Source organism: Mytilus californianus, unplaced genomic scaffold, assembly GCF_021869535.1.
Source record: "Mytilus californianus isolate M0D057914Y unplaced genomic scaffold, xbMytCali1.0.p SCAF_5, whole genome shotgun sequence".
NCBI lineage: Eukaryota > Metazoa > Mollusca > Bivalvia > Mytilida > Mytilidae > Mytilus > Mytilus californianus.
The window spans coordinates 99,052,074-99,077,934 of NW_026262701.1; the positions used below are offsets into that span (position 1 = coordinate 99,052,074).

At 32.4% G+C, this 25,861-nt stretch overlaps 1 protein-coding gene across 1 annotated transcript; it reads right to left on the minus strand.

The window, feature by feature from the left end:
- Nucleotides 1-25,785, minus strand: LOC127700394 (acid phosphatase type 7-like). Its single transcript, XM_052203841.1, has 10 exons — nucleotides 25,654-25,785; nucleotides 12,582-12,790; nucleotides 11,298-11,390; nucleotides 10,581-10,718; nucleotides 10,235-10,273; nucleotides 9,392-9,467; nucleotides 8,884-9,001; nucleotides 5,972-6,163; nucleotides 5,039-5,229; nucleotides 1-3,423 (listed from the first exon to the last, which is right to left on the minus strand). The coding sequence occupies exons 1-10, from the start codon at nucleotides 25,766-25,768 to the stop codon at nucleotides 2,837-2,839; spliced, it is 1,758 nt and encodes a 585-aa protein (XP_052059801.1). The 5' UTR covers nucleotides 25,769-25,785; the 3' UTR covers nucleotides 1-2,836.
- Between the last annotated feature and the right edge of the window lie 76 nt (nucleotides 25,786-25,861).

The following is a 25,861-nucleotide window of genomic DNA, read 5'->3' on the forward strand; positions in this document are numbered from 1 at the left end:
TAACAGAAATAATTTTTAATTCATATAGATATATAAATATGGACAAAATGTTGCGTGGGTTGAACAAAGAAGAAACTCCTCTTTGTATTAAAAGTAATGAACATTCAAAACAATATACCTTAAGTGGTATTGTTATTAATATTCAATAACGATGCGTTTGAATTAATTCATAGCAAAATACACATTTCATTTAGAAAAAATACACTTATCCTGGAAATAACTACTATGAAACAAAACCAAAAAATAATAGTATATCCCACCAGACATTTTGAAATCTATTAAGTTAAAAGCTTGTCATGAATGTACATACAAATTTCAATCCGATATTATATTAATTGGTACTTAGGATGCATGGACACATCACTTCCGTTTCTTATTTTGTCATAGAAAACGCAAGAAACCATTAACCCAAAACTTTCAATTTGAAGTACCTAACCGTCCTTGCTGTATGGGGTATGAATGCAAAGTTGGTGGATTTTACACCAATTTGTCTTGTTCAATTTGCCTTTTTGATTACTCGATAGACTACTACAGCTATGAGATGAAATATTGAAATAGAAGGTCTGCGATAGCATTACATGTAGAAGAGTCTGTGCCTCGTCTGTGTATTTTTGGTTGATTTCTATCGAGTGGTCTTTGAGAAGTTGCACGTTAAAGATGTATGCCCTAAATTACAAACAAATTTAAAACATCATATTATGGTTATGGGAAAGGCCAGCAGAAATCAACGAATCCTATATCAAAGTAAAAGTGCACTTTCCGCAGAATATTAGGCAAATCTCTTTGGTATCATCAGGAGTCGCGAATAACGACGATCAACGTGCGATACAATATGATAGGCAGTGATCCCTATTGCTACGACTTCACTAATAATGCAACGCAAAAAATATCTAACGTATCTTCTGATCGTATACTTTAAGCTATTTACATTGAAAAACAACAGTCATAATGCACAAATAGTATTCCGTATAATCAATTAACTGAATATGCAATTCAATTATACCTACTCACCTGTCTCGCGTATTAACGCTGGTTACATGATTTAATATAATTGCATTTAAATCAAACAAATATTCATCACCCTCTCGCTCTCTCTCTCTCTCTAGTATACACCATTACAAATCTTACTAGATTAATGCTTGAAAATTTATGGTGACAGTTATTGAATATTACTGACCTTCATTTTTAATGGAAATATTTTTTTGTTAGCTATAACAACATGACCACAATAAACATCAGAATTTAGAAGAGATAAAATTTTGGGTAAATATTCGAGTAAATTTTTTGCAAAAAATGAACAGATTTATATTTATTTTATATAAGCAATAAGCATTTTTTTTCTCACTAATAATATCACACTTTGATAGCGTCTTGTTGGTATTTGTCATTGTCAAAACTGCAACAACACATTGTCATATCCATTTTACCCCTATTATATTGACCGACTATTGTTTTCATCAAACTAAAATGACCTTAGAACTATTCAGTCTTTTCATGCCCATTTTTCTCTTCACAAAAACCTATGTAGCACCAATTGAATATAATATTAAATCAAAATATTACATGTTGTGATATACTCGAACAAAATTGTCTGTAATTTTTTAAAGAATTTATTTACAAAGTACTAAGTAGTTGATATCAATCTTATCTAAAAGGTAATGTAATTTTAACAAAAATCATTTCAACAAAATTGATGGAGAAAGTTGAGAGACAACAAGGGGCAACCGAAAAGCATATCGATGAAAGATAGACAACTCCACAGTCAAATGAATAAAAGAAAAGACAAACATTAATCTACATAACACTATATAGAAAATAAAAGATAGGCAAAACGTTTCCGCCAAAAACAGTTGATCCAGAAGCTTTACCTGATACTATCAATACGAATTGAAAAGAATGGGTAGAGTGCATTAATTCATGACACAAAATCCATACACGCAATGAAATTGTAAAGTCATGATCTGATTTAATGTTTTAACACATTGAGAGATAATAGGAATCATGAATAAAAAAAAAACAGACACAAAACATCAGAATTAACTTTTTAAGGGAACAGACAAAAATGATCCGTATTAGTTGTTAAGGTTGAATTTTATCCCAATCTAATAGTACATAAGCATTAACATTTGAAAGCAGATATGAATAAAGAAGATGTGGGATATACAATCTAACGACACAAAAATCCTAAGGGACACTTTGAGGTTAGATCACGGTCTTCAACATTAGACAGTTCTGGTTTAAAATATATATATATATATATATACTAAATCAAGTTATTACATTTGTCCACAATATTTCATAGGTATAAAACAGAATACTATTCTATATACATTCCACATATTATAAATTCTCCTTAACTATTTACAACGAATAGTTTTATAAAATCCCCATACTAATTGTGTTCGTCTGTTTTCCGTTATTATTTAAACAAAAATTAGTTTTTTTCTTATTATTTTCCTGACGCTATTTTTTAAGGATTTACGATTAAAGTTTTTATCGTCAATTTTATAAATTATTAGTAATAAAACACACTTAAACATTATACTAGTATTGGTGTTTGACATTGAATTTTCCTAAACAAAATTGTAAAGCACTAAGTTTAATAGTAAAAATGATGAGAAACGGATGAAAAATTTCTTCACTGATAGTTGATTATAATGACTTATATATAATTCATAATGAGTTCTCGTGTTAAAGAACCCGCAGAATCTCTGTGATATTTCATAACATCACGACCTCCTCTTAGTCTTAATAATTTTTTTCGAGGTTCAAACACATCCCTCCTTTGAGCAGTTCTCCGTGGGCGCAATTTTTATGATGACTATGCCTTCTATCATTATTTATCGGCTAAAAGTTTTGATGATGGATTGCCTTCTGTCGAGTCTACTTCAAAATCACTTCCGTCTTTCTCATCTTTTCCTACTTGTGAATAGGCTGAATAGAATTTCCTTCCGTAATCGACAGTAGCGTCCCATCTTCTGTAACTTCTTATTCTCTGTTTCTTTTTTATTAATAAGACAACACCTACTAAAAGTACGAGTGAGATAATTCCGACACCAACACCAACTAAAACTTTATTCGATGTCTGATCAAAGAATTCAACGACCGGAGACGGTTTTCCAGAAATTTTCTCATTTCCTGTTGAAGAAGCTGTGTCCGTGGCTTTACTGGGAATTTTTTCTTCACTTTGATCTTTGCTACTAGCAGGGGTGTCACCTTCAATATTAACTTTAGGTTTGCTTACTGGTTCTTTGGGTTTAGGAGCTATAAATGGACCATGGTGCTCCTGGGTAATCCAGATGGAATCTAAAAGTTTTTTGTCTTTGGGAGATATTTGTTCCCACAATAGATGTGTGGTGTTATACACTTTCATTCTACTAAAACTATTCAATCCCTCTCCTCCAATACGTAGAGCAGACCATGCTGTTAAAAACAATATTCTGAGTTTGATAATATCAAATCTTTAACAATGTAAAAAACTACTAGTTGAGGCTTTATACTTTTCTTATCATCTTTTAACTGTCAATAGAAATTACCTTAAAAATCTAAAGTAAAGCATTTATTGAAGTTTGAAGCAGAACCTGTTGTAAATCATCTGCGTCCAGATAACAAAACACAAAAAAACAACAAAAGAAACGTTAGTACCAGTAGGAGTACATCTTCCGACATAATCTTAACATGAACTTTCATATATGACCTAAAGTTGCTAACTTCTACATCATTTGGTCTTTGGTGGAAAGTTGTCTCATTGGCAATCATACAACATCTTCTTATATTTATATTTGAAGAGATAAGACTATCGCCTCGTTTTTGGAGATTTAGGTATTCTAATTGAGATCCCTTCGTGTTTTCTTATCCTAATTCGATTCATAAGTGCAATGACTGCTCAGCAATTTTACGCATGCTGGTGAATGTTTCGTCCCAGATTGTATCACCAGCCAAGTAGTCAGTACTTTGTGTTGCATGAATGATCATTGCATTGATATGGTCATTTGAATTCGAATCACTAATGGTTTTTTTTCTCCCATGTATTGATGGCCTTTGAAGTATTTGACACAAATTTTGGGAATTGTTGGTTTGCAATGCTCTTCAAGCGTGTTTGATTTTATCTTCCAATTTTTTTATTCGAGTGTCACTGATAAGTTTTATGAACACAAAAGGCGCATCTGGCGTAACAAATTATAAAAATGGTATCTATGATGAGTTTTATTGTGCCTTTAGATTTTCCATATCCAACAGAATCAGAGTGTATTGCTTGGGTAGATATATTTCATTAACACAGATTCAAATATTTATGATTAGCATTACTTTGTAAATGTGTTTTGTTTTAATCATCAGTATGTTTTGTTTTATTATTAGAAACACTGGATCATGCATATGCATAGGGGACCATATTATATTTACTACTCTTCCGTATTAAATTTTCCTCAGGCGTATTTGGCACAACTTCGTGGTTTTTTGTTTGTTTTTGTTTTTAATACTCGTCAACTTTGAATTCTATTTCCTGTTTCTAACTCTTTTAATTCGAGGGCCACTGATTAGTCTGATGTAGACAAAACGCGCGTATCGAACCAAGTGATAAGCCTGGTATCATTGATGAAGATAAAAGAATTATCATAAAACGAAAAAAAATCTTTTGTTAGAATTTTTCATGAATAAATTCATAATTCTGTTTGAGGCAAGCAAAAATATAACAAAAATCCTAAATTGGGTCCAGTAAGTGTAACTTTAAAATTGATGCGACTTCCTAAACTATTCAATGTCTTGTAACTTGAGTATAAACATTTATGTTTCCTTGTAATGGTGTATGCCAAATGTGTTTTAGGATTGGTACACTAACGATGAGTTTTTTAGTACTTCACCCTATGATATTTCTGGTGCTTAACTGTTGCTATTACATACGCTTTGTATTATATTCATATCTTGTTTTAAGCATTGTCTCTAATGCCCAAAGGTAACTATAGAATGAGTTGTTCTGTTCTTTCCTTTTGGTGATTCGTAATTTGTATTATTGGTACCTACTGGTTGGTATACTTACGTTGAGTTGTTTCACTCTTTACATTTACATGATCATTTGATGTTCCGGTAATTAGTTGAACTGGTCCCTTAGGATTGTTATAGTCATTACTCAAAACTTGTCCTTCGTATAATGGGAACAATCTTTCATAAGAATGTCCATGTGCTTGTATAATGACATCAACTCCGTAGGTAAAAAATAGATTCTCTAATCTAAATAAAAATTTGGAATGTTTTTATGCATATAACGAACAAGATCTTCAAAACTAAAAAAAACACCAAAGAACAGAAAAATACGTAAGAACAAGCGTTTTCGTCAGTGAAAAATACACCGACAATTCAATCAAAGGATCAACCGAAGTGATCAAGAAATTTCATAATATTTTCCCTACGAGGCTTTTAGATGCCAAAATAAAAGTATCGACAGGCAGTAGGATAGTTAGGAGTTAACCTGTTAATAAATATGTATAATGTAATATATAGATAGAGTAATCTCTATATAGAAAATGAACGTGGATGTGTATTTATACATCCCAAAAAACCGTTTGAAAATGATACAAATTTAATTATGTTTTAATTTGCTGATGACAAAATCGATATTTGTGCCAATGTAAACTATATTCAAAGATCTAATTACAACATTGGTAAGATAACCTTTACTAATAAGTTTGTTTAGAGGTTCGATGAGTTTACACAGATCACATAGTGATTTCCGCACTTTTAGTACAATATTACCGTAAAATTTAGTGTATGTAAACTCCTTAGTTAAGCAAAGCTATTGTTGTTAACGACAGCAAGTATAGAAAAACAATCGATGAACTAATCCCCCCTGGTCTTTGCAGAACTTGACATATTGAAGTTTAACTATCGCCTTCATTCTAACTTTAATTGTTCAAAATACAAAATTAATGCATTCGAAGTAATATATTGGTTTAATCAAATATGTCATGCATACCCCTTCCGAACTTTAGAATCTGCTGTAGCACAGTCATCACCACTAGAGCAATACATTGGTCTGTGTCCAAAGGCCACAATCCAGGGGTGAGCTGAACGATTCAGATTTATTATAGTAAGGTCTTGCATCAACCAATTATTTTGTGCTTGTATGTATAGTTCGTTATCCAGGAAATACACTTCTGTCGAATAGCTATGAAATGAAAAAAAGTATACTATAATAGAGTAATATGTTTTCAGATTGGAACTAGATATCTACTCAGGTGGCAGATATTTTACAATATATGTACTATATATCTTTATACGTTTATTGGCTAATAATGCATGCATATCAGAACGAGAAAATTTAACAATAATCTAATTATTCATTCTGCAAATTTGGACAACCTAGATGAAGGGAGGGAAGTAGGTATGCACTTGAAATGGGTGGGTTTGTTGGGTATAACCAGAAATTTTGCCTTAAGCAGGCCACTCCAAGAGCTGTTGCAAGTGTTCCTTAACGTACAGAAGTCGTGTCATTTCCTTACCCGTCGGATTCAAAGTTTAGCCATCCCATACAGCCAATCATGAGCAAACTTTTATTCTCCGGGGTACCCTCGGAGGTATAGAAAAAAAGAGGCGAAAGATACTAATAGACATTCAAAACTCATAAATCGAAGAGAAAATGCCATGGAAAAATTAAAAGATGACGAAAAGACAAACAAGTCCACAAAACACTACATAGAAAACTAAAGACTTAGCAACACGTACAAAACCAAAAAATATCAGGTGCTCTGGTCCTGCTCAACTAGTTGCATCCGCCATGTTGTTAAGTGTATATACAAATTAGGTGATACTTCTCATTTAGTGATGTCACAATCGTGAAAGAGAGGACGGGATCGGTATTACAACAATTGGAACAACAAATGATTGCGCCCCATTAACTTTCGAAGGAAAGACTTCAACATTATCAATTGGAACCCTTGGTCCTATTGCTTTCTTGTGAGCAGCAACTCTCTAGCAAGGAAATCATAATAGGATACGAAAGCTCTGGAATATCGTATCAACTGGGAGATCTATATTTAAAATGCAGGCGCTGCTGGAATGTTGCTACATAAAAATGGAAAGTTTACAATTTTGAAGGTGAAATCATCCCGTTGGACATTTGTTCTCAACCGACCATCACTGTCAATTTCTCGATGCAAGTCAAGATATGAGGCAGATTTAACTATATCTGTGGTATCCTTTATTTCCAGATCGATTGAATAGAGTCACCAAACTGAATTATTTAGTGAGAGAACATCATTTATATAGCGGAATGTGAAGTTAAAGGATTATGCTAGTTTTTTTTGTTTTTATTGCATTCCTCCCAAGAAGCTCCTGTATGATAGCTCTCTTATATCAATAAAGTAACAAATATGCAGAAGAGGTGCACAGTTGGTGCCCATAGAAATGCCGATTGTTCGTTTAAAAACACGTCCTTCAAACGTAACAAATATGTTGTCAATAAAAAAATCTAGCATGTATAAATGAAACCAGTTTCAGATATGTGTTTGTTTGATTCAGAGTATTTATTTACAAACTATGATTTATTCATTCCTAAATAAGGATATGTGTTCCTACACTGGCCATTCTTTTTAATGATATAAAGCTGGGCTAATTTTTACAATATGTCTTTGAGTTACTTAAGAACGGGTATTACTAGTGTAAATGGGTAGAGAAGTCAAATGTGTTGATACTTATGCAAGAGGAAAGAGACTTAGATTGTATGTACTCTAACTAATCTTTGAAGTGTCCACATATGATTCGCACTGCCCCTAAAGTACTAGTATGTATTTTCACAGTAATTCCGAATCCCAACTTTGATTACTGATAAAATTCATGTTAATAGTTTGGGCAGAGGTTTCGTGGAGCACTTGGCAGAACAATCAATAGAACGTTGTCTGTAAGGACACTTATATAATTTCGGTAACCAGTATAGTGAGGGAAAATCCAGTTCTTCATCTTTGGTTAAAATTCCAAAGGAACATAGAACAGACCTATGATTGTTCAGAATCTCCCCTTTTATATGTGTAGTGGAAGTATATGTTGAGATGCCAAGTGAACTGTCAATCCCTTACTACGTTATCAAGCAGTTTATGTAATGTGATTTACACACACAAACGATGTTGTCCGGGTCTTTATCTGTGGGGAAAACAACATTTTGTTATTGAGATAGGGCAGGTGCTACCAAACTTTGGATCTTTGAAGATAGATGTTGCATGAGTACTAATAGACCCATTCAGTGGTTTCATTTTTTAATTTGTATCAACTGTCTTAACCCATTTGGAAAGAGTATCCATGTCTTCTTTTTCGCGTTTAGTCTATTGCCTGGCATAATCCTCAATTGAGTCAATTATTATTTTGAAGTTGTGTTTCCATGGATTTAGGTTTACTGTATTTCGGTCCTTTGGAAGACGAAACGATTGCCTGCTTGTATATCAATCATCAAACTCAACAAAAGTCTAGTTAATTTCTGATTCGGTTGTTTTGTTATTGGAATAAGTGTGGTTCTTAATAAAGTATGGAAATATATGGTTTTGTCAAATAGTTTTGGTTCATAATCAACATTTAGCAATGTGCCTTGCATTACATTCAAAACTATCCCACTTTTTACGATTTATTGAATAGAACAATAAATAATTTCTTTGCTATGAATTTTTTCAGGTAGGAATATTTTATAATGAATGAATAAACCGACGAGATTTTTTTCACATATTTTCAATTATGTACATGTAATAATAATCTTGCTCGTATGACTGTATTGATATATGAAGATGATCACACTTTCCACAAATAGTTTTCGATCAATTGATTCAACTAATCTCAAAGAGACCGGATATTTGGGAAGGTAACATTTCACGTGTATGCACAGAAATTCGTGCTTATATCTACCTGATAAAATGTACTGGACCAATATCAAAACTGTACCACATTCTGTCAAGGGGCATTGGCCACGATGTTCCAGGCATAGAAAACCAATGTCTGTAATGGCTAAATAAATCTCCTGTTACTGTTTATGAAAATAAATCAAATTACTCTTATGCGGCAAATGAAGAATCTTCTGATAGCATTACACCATCAGGTTACATACAACTCTTTAGCTTTATTTCGAGGCTGGGGGGAATTCACGTACAGAAACGTTACATAAATGGAATCATGGATGTTTAATTGAACACTGAGCTTTAGAACGAAATTCTCTGTTGGTTTAAATTTGTCGATTTGTAATTCAGATTGTAAAGGATTTGATGCAATAATATCCTGAAAACGGTAATAAACATCAACAAATATGTTAACTCGATTTACTAATCAGCTCAGCATATCATGCAAAAGCTGAATATAAAGAAATGTTTAATTTTTAATAACCGATATAAATGTATTGAACTATTGTATTTTAACATACCATGGTTTCCAGGGGTTGCCATATGTGGAATCCGTGAAGCCATGTTTGACATCATTGACATGTAAAAATCTCCAGACTATACAAATGAAGTAAAATATAAATATCAGTATGGTTTAATGTTCAGTGGCGTGTTTCAAATACTACAGTAAAGACAATTCATTTGGAATTGAGGCAGCAAATGACAAAATTAATGGTCGAATAGCAAGTGTCCAGTTGTTGGGCTTCGATACTGATAAATAAAACTATGCATTTTTGTACTGTTAGGAACCAAAAACCATTTCCAATGAAATCATTTTCAGCTTTCCCGATAAAGCTAAATTAAGAAAAGCGCTTCGGATGCATGGCATTTATAACGTGTTGTTTTTCATTTTTTACAGCACCGATGCTGGTGGACTATCAGTCCCCGGGAGTCTCATCGGCTAAGTAGTTAATACTTCGATACTGACATGACTTATAATAAACCCTTCTTAAATTGTCAGTTTATAAATTTAGAAATAATTAAGAAGGTAAGGTTTCAACTCCCCAAGACAAAGTTTAACTTTGATGGATTTACTATCATTTTTAGGTCCTTTTTGGTCATATAGCTCTTTACCTCATTCTGTTCGTAGACATCCTTGGCCTTCAGATATTTCCCAATGAAGGTAAATCAAGAAAAGCGCTTCGGAAGCATGAAATTTATAAAGTGTTGAATTCATAATTTAACCATCAGCCGATTTCTATTGAATTTTGTATTGATTTCTTTCAGAACACCTAAAGAAATCTCGTTTTTAGCTTACAATCAACTGTCAGAATTCCAGAAAATACAAAAGGTACAGAAATAGAAGTTGTGTATAAATAGCTTACACGTGGGTAGCATATCGTTGTATTGTCATCTGTCTTGTTCTAGAATAAAAGAATTGTTCTTTAATGATGTCGATGAAAAATTTAATATTTATTAAATTAACAATGCTTACTTGAAATCCTTATCGTTTTTGCACAATGATTTTAAACTGAAAATTAAAACAAATATTGCATATAGATTTTTCAATCTTATAATATTAATACAAAAGTTTTGGTGAATTCCTGCTTAAATATATTATTACATTTTCAGACAAGATCTTATTCGAGAATATAAACAAGTTTTATTTGTAATTATCATTGACTGATAGATTTCCGTTCAAACATAAACAAGAACATTAATCCATCTTACTTTTAGGTCTGGTGCAAAGTTCCCAACATGTAGGACTGCATCGTACTGTCCAGATAGAACTTCGGTATCTATGTATGGTACACTGTCTACCTCGTCCCCACCATGATTTCCACAGATCAAGAACTCTGGTGTTATGCTCTGTTCGTAAGTGTTTTAAATATTAAAATTCATTATTCTTCAGATCTTTTCACTGGCATAAATAAAATTTAATGTGAGAGTTCTAAACAAATCAAAATTCTAATATAAAGAGTTCTCTGCGTTCCTGTTGTTTATATAATCAGAAATACATGGAAGCTTTAAAACCAAAAAACGAGAACTAAAAAATAGCCAACAGTGTGCAAATAGAATAGAAAATAGAAACGGGGAATGTGTCAAAGTGACAGCACCCCGACCAAAGAGCAGAAAAAAGCCCAAGGTCACCAATGGGTCTTATTTTTAAACTCAGTTAAATAAATGTTTAATCAAAGTTAGAGATGAAGAGTCTATATTTTTTTCATTAATTGATAAGAAGATTTTGCGAATGTGTGACAGACGGGAATCATTATTCCATCCATGGTTTTCATATCGTGTGTAATATAGTAAAAGCTTTAATTTATAGAGAATGTACACAAACAAGTTTTCTGATAAACAGAGTAAAAAAGAACACAAATAGTTTTTTTTCCAACGAGATCATTTTATTTCTCTCATATGTGTTATTATTTATTCAAGTATCCTTACCGATGCCGGTTCTGGTGTTTTGAAGAAATGTGGTCCACTGCTGATTCCGCCACTTGTTGGTCTGTAGAAATATGTTGTATTTGGTTGAAGATTCTGTTAAGGATATCAAATACCAATCAACAAAAGGATTACATTAAATTCTTCCATGTCATACATCTTTCTTTAAGTTTGGATAACGGTATACTACAATGGACTTGTTTAAGGACCTTGGCTGCTCATCGGTGTCTCATGCGGTCGGTATAATATGTTCTAATCACAGTTAAAATCTCCCATTAATTGAAACTGATTATTATGTATTGTTCTATTTGTGCTTGTATTTTTTCGTCCCTTATACAGTTTACTTATAAATCAGAATTTTTACAGGGTAAAGGGTCTTTCCAGACTTATTTTTATATGTACTTCTAACCGAGATTAAACAAATATTGGTAATCAAAACCGAGTCTAAAATCCGCCTCAAGTTATTGAGCCTGTCCAAAGTCAGGGGCTTGATAGTGGTCATATTTAGATATATCTTAGGTTTACTCCGTTATAGAATTTTGCGTTGATAGCTGAACTTTTATAGTCTCTGTTTATTATTATTTTTCTTTTTAAATGGGCACTTGTATTTTGTTTTACATCGTATAATGAACTCTACATGTCTTTCTTTGGGGTTTTTGAAGTGTGTGCTTGTTGGGAATTGACGGATGTCATCATGACTTGCCTGGCCGTTATGGAATATGCGCGACACACATATGTCTACAGATTTGTTCCAATTCCCGTAAACACAATCATGTACTCCAGTTTGTTATTGTTACACCACCGAATGTGAATTATCACAATATCTGCCATGCAAAATACGACAGATGCCAATAGTGGTACAAGAATTTCTTACCTTTACAGGGCATCTGACGTCATCCTCCATCCCACACAGTTTATATTTTGATAGGCTTCGGATACTAATACTCCTCAATATTTAATTTTTGCGTTATGTTTTAAGAAGAACTGATGTGTATTCGTCTTTTTATCGCTCTGCATTTTTGTGTATTACTATTGATTACCCAAATTCTTCTTCGATCGTCTATTATTTTGCTTGTTTAATGCTTTATTTCTTTCGTGGTGTAAAAGAGGCAATATCTTATCCAATAAAAAAAAAATATACTATCCAGTATTGAGTCCTGAGTTATTACATGCATACATTGACATCGCAATGTATCATCAACATAAAATATGTGCATCTTTTAAACACAGATGGTATATCGGTTTTATTCTGTGGATTTTTTTGCCCTGACAATAAATTTGCATTACCTTTAATTGTACTCTGTAAATGCATGTCAATCCATTCGATATTGGATGATCGAAGTGTGTCATGTCAGCATCAATAGTACTGTGGTAATTCCATGGATCGGTTCCATAACTTAGCGTAGAATTGCAATTCTTCTCCGTAGCCCACATCACTGTGATGTCGGATGTACTGTCCCCATAAGATAAATGTACATGACAAGGGTGGCAAGGTACTGAAAATACAATATAATGTGTACATGGCAGGGTACTGAATTTATAATATAATATGTACATGGCAAGGTACTGAAATTATATTGTTAGATGTAGACATGGCAAGGGTAGCAAGGTACTGAAAATATAATATAATATGTACATGGCAAGGTACTGAAATTATACTATAATATGTACATGGCAAGGTACTAAAATTAAACTATAATATGAACATGGCAAGGTACTGAAATTATATTGTTAGATGTATACATGGCAAGGGTAGCAAGGTACTGAAAATATAATACAATATATACATGGCAAGGTACTGAAAATATAATGTCAGGTGTATATACATGGCAAGGGTAGCAAGGTAATGAACATATGATATAATATGTGCATGGCAAGGTACAGAATTTATAATACAATATGTACATGGCAAGGGTCGCAAGGTTCTGAAATTATAATATGACATGTACATGGCAAAGGTGGCAAGGTACTGAAAATGTAATGTCAGGTGTATATACATGGCAAGGGTAGCAAGGTAATGAACATATGATATAATATGTGCATGGCAAGGTACAGAAAATATAATACAATATGTACATGGCAAAGGTGGCAAGGTACTGAAAATACAATATATTATGTACATGGCAAGGGTAGCAAGGTATTTAAAATATGTTATAAGATACAACTTAGATTAAAGGTTTTGTAAGAGAAATGAAATACAGTTTAATGTAGGATAAACGCACATAGCAATTGCATACAGGGAGGAAATTCAGAAATTTAACCCTTCCCTAGGTTACAAAAAAATATAAAGTCAAAACAAAATCGGGAAATGAATAGACTATCAGAACAATGCGAGTCCGACCGTCATACACCAGGGTTTTCATTGTGTGTTTTGTTTTCACATGTCGAGACAGGGGGCACTGGAATCGCACAAAAAAATTTAATTTGAACCTGCCATCAACATAGCCTTGAAAAGGAATCATACCTCAAAAGGACTTTAGAAAAAGATATTTTTAGATAATGGATAATTAAGCCCAACCTTTCCCCTAACCCTGGATCAGACACTGATGGCTAAGAGGAACATTTTTTTTTTATAAATAGCATGCTTGACACGAGACTGTGAAAACATTGCATTTTCAAAATCATCAATACCTAAAACAACTAAAATATAAAAATTAAAAATAAAAAAAAAATTGAATGTCTAATTTATGTTTCAACTTTGATAATAACTGAGACCATTGTTGAAACATTAACTTAATTTAAAAGTTCAACTTCTGGAAATTCTCAATAAAACTGTGACACTGGTGTCTAAACACATTATTTCATTTTAACTTATAACAACCGTAGTCATTATTTAGTTATGATAGCCATCTTATGTATTTTCATCACCAATGCTCATAGTCAAACTTTGAAAAAGCCCAAAATGTGCCATCGTTAAAAGCAGGTAATAAGACACCGTAAGCATCTATTATATAAAAAAAGACAACCATGTGTTCAAATATGAGATCTATTTTTTTATCATTTTGTATTAAATCTCGTCCATGAAATATTTCCGCAACATCTATAATGCCATTTTTTTTTCTCTAATTCCTTCCAAACAAGGTATATATTTGTCATAAATTTGGCCTGGCCTTGGTGGATCATTGATTGTATCATTAGGACATTTCACTGTTATTATTTGTTTGTTGTGCCGCTTATCATGATAAAAAATGAAACGATGCGATCCCTTAATCCGGAGGTCTTGAATTCTTAGTGTGTTTATGGTAAGTATCAAGAAAAGGAAATACTCTTGCATACCGTTGGTCCCATTTGATAAAATTTAGTTTTCTGGGTTGTGTTTTACGGATTGGTGTTTGTCTCTTCCTTTTTTGTCATGGTTTTCTCAGTTTTTCTTTGAATTACGGCTTTTGATTGTTTCAATTTCCAAGTTAGCTTACAAGACTTTCGAGTATTGATATCACATTGTACTTAACTTAAGTCACCTAACAATAACAACAAAATTGTATTCAAAGCTGAAAAAAGCCTTAATAGTACATTTGTATATATCAGACCTCTTGAAAGAAAGACGGTATAACAATATGATTGTACTATAGGCTCTTCAAGCTCAAGATTTATTTGGCCTTCTAACTGCTTTGATTTGGGCATCGATGGTGAGTCCCTTATTTAGACGCAAAGCGAGTATGGCGTACTTAGTGATAGGCCTGGTGTATTTAAGTATGAGTTTGTACTAAACTTCAACTAAATAAAAACAAACAATCTCTAAATGTGTTGGCAACTTTCAAACGATCCTCACTTTAACAATTTTTGTGATTGACTGTCATAGTTATGATTTGGTAAATAAAAGGGAGATTAAACCAGCATGGTTTGGTGTAGTTATTCTCAGTTTCAAGCTTTTTATCCAATTCGGAGTCAATGTCTTTAATTAGACCGGTTATACTGCGTATATGTACATCTCATACAGTCAAGTTGACGTACAAAAGCAAGATTTTTTTAGAAAATATGTTGTACATCTATGAGCGTTTTGTTAACTATGTACCTATTTATTTTATTTAACGCTCCCTTTTAGACCGGACGTGACTGCGTATTTATAAAGTCACCAAAACAGTTATTTTGGGGATATTATACGAGGAAAGAGCCTAGGAAACTTCAACACATGTATTAAGGTTCATCATAACAAATGGACAAAAATGGCTGTATTTACACCTCAAAAACTACTCGGAGTACAGACTCACCTGTGCAGTTGGAAAAGTTTCAAGACTTGGCATCCACTAGAGATATAAAAGTTAATTGCATTTTTTGTTTCAGAAAGATAAAATCTCTTTTGGATTTTGATGGGCATTTTTTTCGTTCCTGTAGAAGGTGTAAAAATAAACAAACACCTGAATTGCTTTTGATCTGTCCACTCAGTTACACCCTTTAACTCATCTATAGTTGTGTATTGTCAATGCCAATCAAAGACAATCAATACAATACAATACAGTTTTTACCTGAGAGGGAGCATCTCAAAGTTGTATCCCAACTTAGTTGTTTATTTTTAAACCTTCTGCTCATCAAAATCCAAAAAAGATTTTATCTTTCTGAAACAAAAAATGCATTTAACTTTTATATGTCTAGTGGATGCCAGGCCTTAAAACTCTTCAAACTGCACAGGTTAGTCTGTACTCAGAGTAGTTTTTGAGGTCTAAACACAGCCATTTTTGTCCATTTGTTATGATGAACCTTAAATACCCCGTATTCAAACTTATTGTGACTGCCGTGCGTATTTACACATCACAAACTGCTATACATGCCTTAGGGTTCACTGTACCGGTAACATACAGAATATATAAACGTCTAAAATGCAGTACATATTTAAGTTTATTTGTTTTTGTAGTATTCTCGTCTCCCAAGTTTTATAAACGTCACAATGATATATTTTTTTTCAGAAAAAAATGTTAAAGCTGAAAGGGGCATTAACTACGAGATATGAAAAAAATCAAAATATTATATTTTTTTGTTTAATCGTTAATGAAAGTGAAATAGTGAAATAATAATTCGCTTTTAGCACCCAATTTGGTTCAATTTTGTCAAAATAAGCTAAGAAACATAGTTGATGAATTATTCACTTGCACTTAGCTTGACATGAGTTACGCATGCATTCAGCTATTAAAAGGAAAAGAATGTCAACATTGAAAGTGAAACAAGGATGATAGTCCAGTCGATTTGTGCAGATTTTTGGCAAAATTGCTCAGATTGTGGTAAAAGCATGAAATTTGGCATAGTAATAGTATATGTCATGGACAACATTTTCAGCTATGGACCCACTCTGCAAAATTTGATGCTTTTACCACAATCTGAACAATTGTTTCACAAATCGACTGGACTATGAACCATTTGGTTGACTGATTCGATCCACACAAAAAATCATTCTTATACAGGTAACAACGATGATAAACATACTTTGTATACCTACAATATGAAACCAAACAGACTGAGAAAAATCATATTGCACGTGGTCACCATCTGTTTAAATTTATATTTATGTTTATATCGGGTTATATGACCGTCGGCAATCTTGGGAAATCATCTCGATGGTTAATTAGATGACGTCTAGACAAAAATACACAATAAATGTTGATACATATTGTCAAGTCCATGCATTGTAAATTGTTTATTTTAGACTTTTTGTAATTTGGATATACGTTTTAGTATGTAATAAATCAAATATGAGAATTTGAGTCAAATCGGTGTACATGAATTTGACAGCTAATGACTTTTTAAATCATTAATGTTTTTATATCAAATCAATTAGGTTGTTAATTAATGAAGATACAAATGTCATCTTTATATTATTCTATTTGACAAGCATTTAAAAATGCGATATCAATTGTAAATATCAAATTGATAATTGTTACGAATACGTCTATAATTGAATAATGACCTTTTTCTGATATTATTTTTTCATTCGTGTATGTTTTTCATATTCAACGTTTATGAATGGTTGTACTACCCAATTTGGGCTACTTTGTTGGATTTAAATAAACTCTGTCTTTATAGAATATAAACAAGTAACTAGTGTTATACAACAATAACTATATACAAAACTGAGGCTTAATTAAATCAGAACCAAAGAAGCGAACTAACAAAATAAACAAGAATGAAAATACGAAGAATAAATACAAACCAAAAAAATAAACCCACAGAATTCGTCATTCCTAATGCAATAAAAGAGTTATCTTATTATAATTCAATATGAAAAAGCATGTGGGTAAAAGGTAATACACCTCACTTTTGTGTAACTGTGACTACGTTAACTACCTGTTTTGTTTTTAATGCATAAAATTGTGCCATGTAGTCGAATGACAATTTCAAACAGACTTACGGACTATCAATGCGCATACCTAATATACAGCTATATCATAAGCTTTGTTATCCGGTCTTTATACTTTGTCTGGTTGTCAAAAAGTCAGTCAAATTTCTTTTAAACGAAGGCCAAAGGTCAAACCTATCATATTATATATTTCTTTTACAAAAATAGCCCTCTATCTTTCATGCTTACTTCATGGACAAATACGTGTTGCATTTACGACTTTGTTTTAATCGCATCTGTGAAAAATGTCGAAATCGGATTACTTTCAGATACTTATATGATTCAATATCAATCTTATCATGTATTTTATCTTAATTTCTCGACCTTATCGAGCTAGAATTAGAAACTTTTTCCTGCGGCTCATCCCCACAACTCATTACATAGGCAACATACCCTGAGCAAAGACCAGTAAACTTTCTAACATATCACATTATCAAACACTTGATTTATTATATGATTACTACTGAAGTTTTGAATTATGAAAGATTATATGTGCAACATAGTTTTTAGTTGAGAGGGTAATGTTTAATCCTTCCAGAACATCTGAGGTTCGTGTTGCTCCATATTTGGTTTTCATTCTCTTCAATGTATGGTTTTATCTTTCTCATTTGGTGTCCCCTTCTTTTTTAAATTAGGGAAAGGTTAACTAGAGTGTTCGGATTCATGTAGGAATGACACTCTTGTGTCGTGTTATTCAATCTAGTTGTCGATCCAACTGTCAATAACACTTGTACGGACAGCTCCACGGGTAGTAACCTCGTCATATCGAGAAGCGTTTAGTACAGTGATTTTGTCATAGTTTGGTTAAGATGAACATGGTTGTGTTAAGTTACTTCCCTGAACGATTGCCTCAGTTCTTTTCAAACGAGCAAATAAAAAGCAAATAAGATGTTTTAATTTGCATTGTTAGTCAAACGATCTACATTTGAATTGTTCTTTTCAAGAAACTAACGCAGAATAAGCAAACTATCGAAATTGCTATGGTTTGGTTAAGTTATGACATGGTTCGGTTAAGTGTCTAGAAATTCGTCATGGTTTAGATCCAAATTAATATATATGTGTTTCAGCTCAATATTGATAGTTTGTTTAAAAATGCTTGTAATTAAACGAAGTTACACAATTTACCAACTGACTAAGAAGAAAAAAAGCCTTTTAAACCAAAATTAGATGCTGTAATTGGCAAAGCGTACATTAAACAATTTAACTGTTCGTGACTTGTCTTTGTATGCAAATCTTACTACTACGAGTGTCTTGTAAAAGAATTAGAATTAAATGATCACTCATGTAATCCCACATACAAAAACATCATTTGACAAGGATGAGATTTTGGTGATTCTTAAGTCCTTAATAGCTTCAATGAACATTACTTTTAGCAGCAAATCGGAGGACTTACCTTGTTTGTATTGGATACCTAAGCTTCGCAAAATTCCATACAAACAGCCGTACATTGCCAGCTCATCTGCATGTTCGATGAAAGAATTGTCCATTAGATTGACAAAGATTCTTTCCGCAATGAAAGAGGGTTTTCAAAAATACTGTGAAACTGTTTACTCGTGTAGTGGTATTAACCATATGTGGATTTTAAAAATCTCTTAAAGACCTTCTGAATAAATGTAAATCTCTGAAATTAGTTCTATAAAAACTTTTAATTTTTCAAACTTGTATACCACCATTCCCTATGTGTAATTGAAAAATCGTCTAAAAGAAATAATTTAAATCTACAATGCTTTTCAACATAAAAATGGTAGCGCACGCTATACATTTATTACTTTTGGATACCATACGGCATATTTTGTTAATAGTGAACAAAAAATAAAACATGCTACACAGAGGAACAAGTGACCAGTATGCTGGAGTTTCTTATTGACAACATATTTGTTGAATTTGGAGGTAGACTTTGTCACCAAATTGTCGGTATTTCTATGGGAGCGAACTGTGCGGCAGCGACCTCTTCTTATCTTCATATGAGTCGGAGTTCCTTCAGACATTTGTAAAAAACAAGAAGATCAAAGAAGCCAGATCATTTAATTTCACATTCATATATATTGTTCTTTCCATTAACAATCCAGACTTTTCTGATTGAATTCCATTAATATATCCCCCAAAAATAGAAATTAAAGGAACAACAGACACGGCTTCCTCTGTCTTATATTTAGACTTATACCTCGAATTTGACATGAGCGGTCATCTTATTACCTGAATCTATGACAAACGAGACGATTTTAATTTTAAAATTATCAGTTTCTTCAACCTTAGTAGCAATATACCAACTTCTGCTTATGGGATATACATTTCCCAACTCATTCGATATTCAAGAGCTTGCAGGTGCTACTAAGACTTTGTAAACCGTCACCAGTGTCTGAACAGAAAGTTGATGAACCAGTGGTATGTCAAAGAACGTCTCTTCCTTTTTCCCAAAAAATTCATCGGAAGACCTTGTGGGTAAATAATCCTTTTCAACTTCACAAATAATAAACGATGGTCTTTAAGTATAGATTCTAAGTACTGACGTTGTTTGTCACCTCAATGACGTGTTATGGCACTCTTTTATTTGTCTTTGTAAATTATTACTTTAGCTGTTGAGTCTATTTTTGACCCAATCCATTTGACGTGGCTCGGTACTTATACATCCCGTCATTGTGTTATTGTGCTATGGTAAATTTTTGTATTCTTGTCTTTCGTTTTTGCTTATGTGCTTTGTCTATATGCCTTTTTGTTTTTCTTTGTTGAAATATTTGTTTTGTTTTTATAGTGATTAAGATTATAACACAATGTTGCCTGCTGTACCCTTATTTTTTGACATTTTTACCTATTTTGTCTGTTTATATAAAAAAGAAGATGTGGTATGATTGCCAATGAGACAACTCTCCACAAGAGACCAAATGACACAGAAATTAACAACTATAGGTCACCGTACGGCCTTCAACAATGAGCAAAGCCCATACCGCACAGTCAGCTATAAAAGGCCTCGAAATGACAATGTAAAACAATTCAAACGAGAAAACTAACGGCCTAATTTATGTACAAAAAATGAACCGAAAAACAAATATGTAACACATAAACAAACGACAACCACTGAATTATAGGCTCCTGACTTGGGACAGGCACATACATACAGAATGTGGCGGGGTTAAACATGTTAGCGGGATCCCAACCCTCCCCCTAACCTGGGACAGTGGTGTAACAGTACAACATAAGAACGAACTATAAAAATCAGTTGAAAGAGGCTTAACTCATCAGATGAATAAAAATACAAATACTACAATTAAAAGTGGACGTGGCCGGGTACTTGTACATCCAAACAACAAAAAGACACTAAGTACAGATCTGAGAGTACTCGCAGTTACTGACAGCTAGTTCAAAGCCACTAACAACTAATAAAAAAAATCATGCATCTTAGACTAAATTATCAATCCGTACACATCCATGTTTGTTTTGTTCACACATCGTCGTCAATATAATGTAATTTTATGCGACTGTCATACATGTGAGAGGTTAAGCTGGCTATAAACCAGGTTTAATCCACCATTTTCTACAGAAAAAAAATGTCTGTACCAAGTCAGGAATATGACAGTTGTTATCCATTCGTTTGATGTGTTTCAGTTTTTGATTTTGTCATTTGATTAGGGACTTTCCGTTTAGAATTTTCCTCGAAGTCCCGTATTTTTGTTATTTGGCTTTTATGATTTAAATAGTAACTGCTCTTTTAAACTATCTTTTGAGATAATAATTACAAAAACAGAAAGCGCTGCTTCTGTTTCACATAGATTATTTTCTCCGTATGTCCATAATTGACTCTGTCGACGATATCGTGAGCGGCATCACTTGTAAAATTTGTAAAGACGTCTACTTAAAGTTGTAAAACGTATCAGCTAGTCAAAAAGTAATTTTTGTTCTACTTTTTTTTCTACTAAACTATATATCTGTTGTTTTATTTTGAACCAGATGAATAAAAGGAGATGTGGGGTTATACGCCCATGCTCTAGTATCCCAACTACAAAACTAACCAAACGATATCAAGAGGACACAATAAGTCTTCAACCATCCACGAAACAAAAACGGTTAACGCGTGACATGGACAACAGTTAAAACTTTGGTTTATAAACTATTAGTAAAATTAAAATAAAAATAAAAAAAATACACACAAGTTCCGAATTTAAATATATGAAAAATCACAATTCCGAATTAGAATGAAGCCGATTTAATGTCCACTTTTATCAATTATTATTACGAACGAATAGAAATGACTATGTTTTTGTAATATTGTATACACTGGTTTTCTCATTTATATTTTTTTACATATAATTTTGTCGGAGCCTTTTATAGCTTGCTAAGAGGTATGGATTTTGTTCATTGTTGAAGGCCGTACGACGACATATAGTTGCTTACATCTACGTCATTTTGGTCTTGGATGGATAATACTACATTGAATGTGCGTATATATGTCCTTTTGTATTCCAAATAAAACGATTTAAAAAAGAGTATTTCAATATATATAATGGATGTTTATTTTGATCGTTACTCTTCCTTCATTCACGAATAGAATCACATAACTGAACCATGTTCAACATGAAATAAACCATGACACGAATGAACTAAACCATGACACCGAATATTCTGTAATCTCAAATTGTGTGCAGTAGGGGCTGTTTTTCGGGAAAATTGACGGCAGTTTTATATCATAACAAAATATGTGATGTAGCAGACAGTAAGCAAACCACTTTTCTTTATGCATTAGAAACGAATCACAACTTTTAAATTTTGACATACGCAAGCATTATTCTGTGTCAAATTAATAACTATATGATACAAATTTTGATGTACTAACATATTAGCTATAAACAAAGATACTTACCAGCTTGAATTTGTTGTCATTAGTTCCTTTAAAAAACTATTCGAATGTTTAAATTTTGACACTGTTTGTCATCAAAAACACTTAACACAACCATGCTAATCTTAACCAAACTATGACAAAATCACTGTACTAAACGCTTCTCGATATGACGAGGTTACTACCCGTGAGCTCCTTCTACCTGGCTTAGTAGATTTAAGTTAAAGTCCACAGTATCAGTGAACCGAACTAGATGAAGATGTACAGTAAGGGATATTTTTTTTCGGGATTAAACAATTAAAGTAGAGTAAAAACGTCTGTAATTCCATTTAAAGCAGGAATGCATACTTTGAAAATGTATAAACGTTTTGATGTACCGATTTTACTGCGATTGAAACGTGCTCCTTCATCAAGAGCATACTGAGAATCCTCTCCGAGATTATGTGAAGTTGTATATCGACGATCATATTTTTGTCTGATTTTTCTTCCTTTGAAATGAAAATTTAAAAATAAAAAAAGCTAAACACTTGTTTAGATTTCATCCAGAGGAAAAATCAACACTCCTGTAACTTTATTCTTATTTTAAAAGTATTTTAAAATTGGAGAGAAAAAAATATCCTGTTTAAAGGAAGTTTAAAACTCTTGTTCTAAAGATATCTCACTCTTTTCGTTCATCGGAAGTTACTGATAAAAAGTACAATACTCTTCTATACGGTACATACGGAAGAAAATAAACATTAGTGAAACTTAACTTTCATCTGAAGCTAACTAACTCATTTATGATCAGTTTCGAACTTATGGAAACATCTTCTTCTCTTCATGTTTATACCATCATTTCCAGTGGCAGTCCAAATTTCCACCCCTTCATTCCTATCGACCCACTTTTCAGAACCAACCTTTTTTACAAATTTCTAATTGTTTTTTTCTCTCGTCCTGAATATGCATTAAATGTTTGCAATTGGAGTTCTCCCTTTTGTATTCAGTTGACATTTAAACCATTAATCATGAGAACCCTTTGTACTAATAATCACTGCTCGTCAAAGTTTCTCTGTATCTATTATAACTGTCAATTAATTGCCAAAATGTCAAAATGGGCAATAAGACCTATACAGACTTCAATTCAGATTTCTGTCATGATTTTGACTTTTTTTAATCTTGTTTTGCTGATTATTATAGCTGTTTATAGTTTCTATCTTTCTATCATAATTTCAAGATTTGAGTTCGGAATTCTAAAATTTGTAAAAGAATTGTCATCTTAAGCAATAAATCCTTTATTCCATGGAAATTACTACAGTGTATACATAAACAAAACCACGTAAGCTATGTATTTCTACATACTTCCAAACTTACCCTTTGATAAAGCTAGATGCGTGAGAAATACAAAATAGTATGAATCTGAATATATACGTAACTGTGAAAAAAATATCAAAACTAATAAATCAGTGGAATTTTTTCTGTTCAATAAATGTTTAGACTATCAAATTACCATCAGTATAAGGACTGAAAATCTTAGAGTATTTTCTCACAGCTATTGAAATCTGAAGGGTCATACAATGACCGTTATCCTTTTCGGTCTTGATATTAGAATTGATCTCAGTATTCTAGGACAAAGAGGATGACTTAACCTTTCTAACTCGTTATCAAAACAAAACAAAACTAAGAGATAACAACAAACAGAAACCGTGAAAAAGCACTGGCGAAGATCAGTGAATTTGGGTCTTTGTATTTAGCAACATACATATATATATAATAACGGATTTTCGGGCCAATGATACAACTGACCGTCTTTATTTGGAGTGTCGAAATACAGTCCTATATTTTTAATAATGGTAATATAACAATGGTATGGTATATATTTTTGTATTATATATTACCAGAATTGCTGGAGATAAAACTATTCTGTTTTAACTGTGAAAACAAAATATATAAACTCCACAATTTGCATATAATTTTATAGTATTATTGATTAAATTCTAAACATTAATTACAAAACTGCAGTAATAAAACTTGATTTTATCGTGTAATAGCTTGGAACCACATTTACGAATATTCATATTAGACCGTTTTTAATATATTACAAAATCAATATTGGTTATTTTATGAAAACTCGTGTCGTCGTCCTTGGTCATTATTGACATGCATACATGCACAATGAGCCATAAAGCTCATTTATGATAACAGCAGGTTACTAAAATTACGGCTGTGACCAGGACCAGGGATATGTTCATTTTGTCATCAAGTATAATTATTTATAATACATGTACATATTCTATAAACTGGGGAAAACGACAGCTGTAGACGCGTTATACAGTTTCGTATCCGTTAAAAAGATAAACATCTATTTGTACATAATTTTCCTGATAACATTATTCTTGTTTTATTTACAGATTTAAGTAACAGGTGTCACATTAAATCAGTGTTGACAAACTTCGAAATAATGATCATTTCCAGAGAAGAAAGTTGAGAAAAATGTATACACAGTACTGCTTTTGGAAGATCATGCTTTTGCAACGTTGCAAGTTTAAAGAAAACAGGCCTGTTCGAACCATGCCAGACAGTTCAAATATACACGTGCATATGGTTCGAACCATGCCAAATAGTTCAAATATACATATACATAATGTTAATGCCAGACAGTTCAAATATAATTAGATTTGTTTTTGTGTCATACAGATATTGCTTAATAATGGAAATTATTGTATAGACTAATCATTGATTGCTAGCAGAAACGAATTTTGAGTCTTTTTATTATACAAATGCACCTCTCAAACTTTTTCATATCACACTCTAGCTTCAAACAGGTCTATGTCTCTGACACAAGTGTATCAAAATACTTTATGAATATACGGTGTTCAGACGCATATTGCCTATATATGCCCTTTTACACAGACAGTGATGGCGTGGACATTGCCGGAAACAGTTTGAGAAAATATAAAAACTTTAATAGTACAAAATAACTACATAGGGTAGTCAACTTTCAACAGGTCTATACAACTCACTCAATAGAGTTACACATAAAGTTTTTTTTTGATAAAACAAACAATATAGATTGTCAGCTGCCATGTCATATTTACAAATCAACTTTTGTGTTGATGTTTATATGTTGCGCATTTACATAAAATCAGCAAAATTTAAACTTTGCATGTTATTAGAACCATGAAAAGTTTTGAAAATTAAAAAAAAAATCCAAATAATCCTACCTTTCGTTTCTTGTATTTGATAATGTGTTGATGAAGAAAACTTGGGAATATAAAACAAAATAATCCCAATGCATATACGTATCTCCATTTTGTCAACCATATATGATTCAACCATATGAAACAGCTGGCAGTTCAGTTTATTGATCTGAGAAATTTATCAAATGTTGGCAATTGATATATAAAAACATGTGACATTACAATAATCACA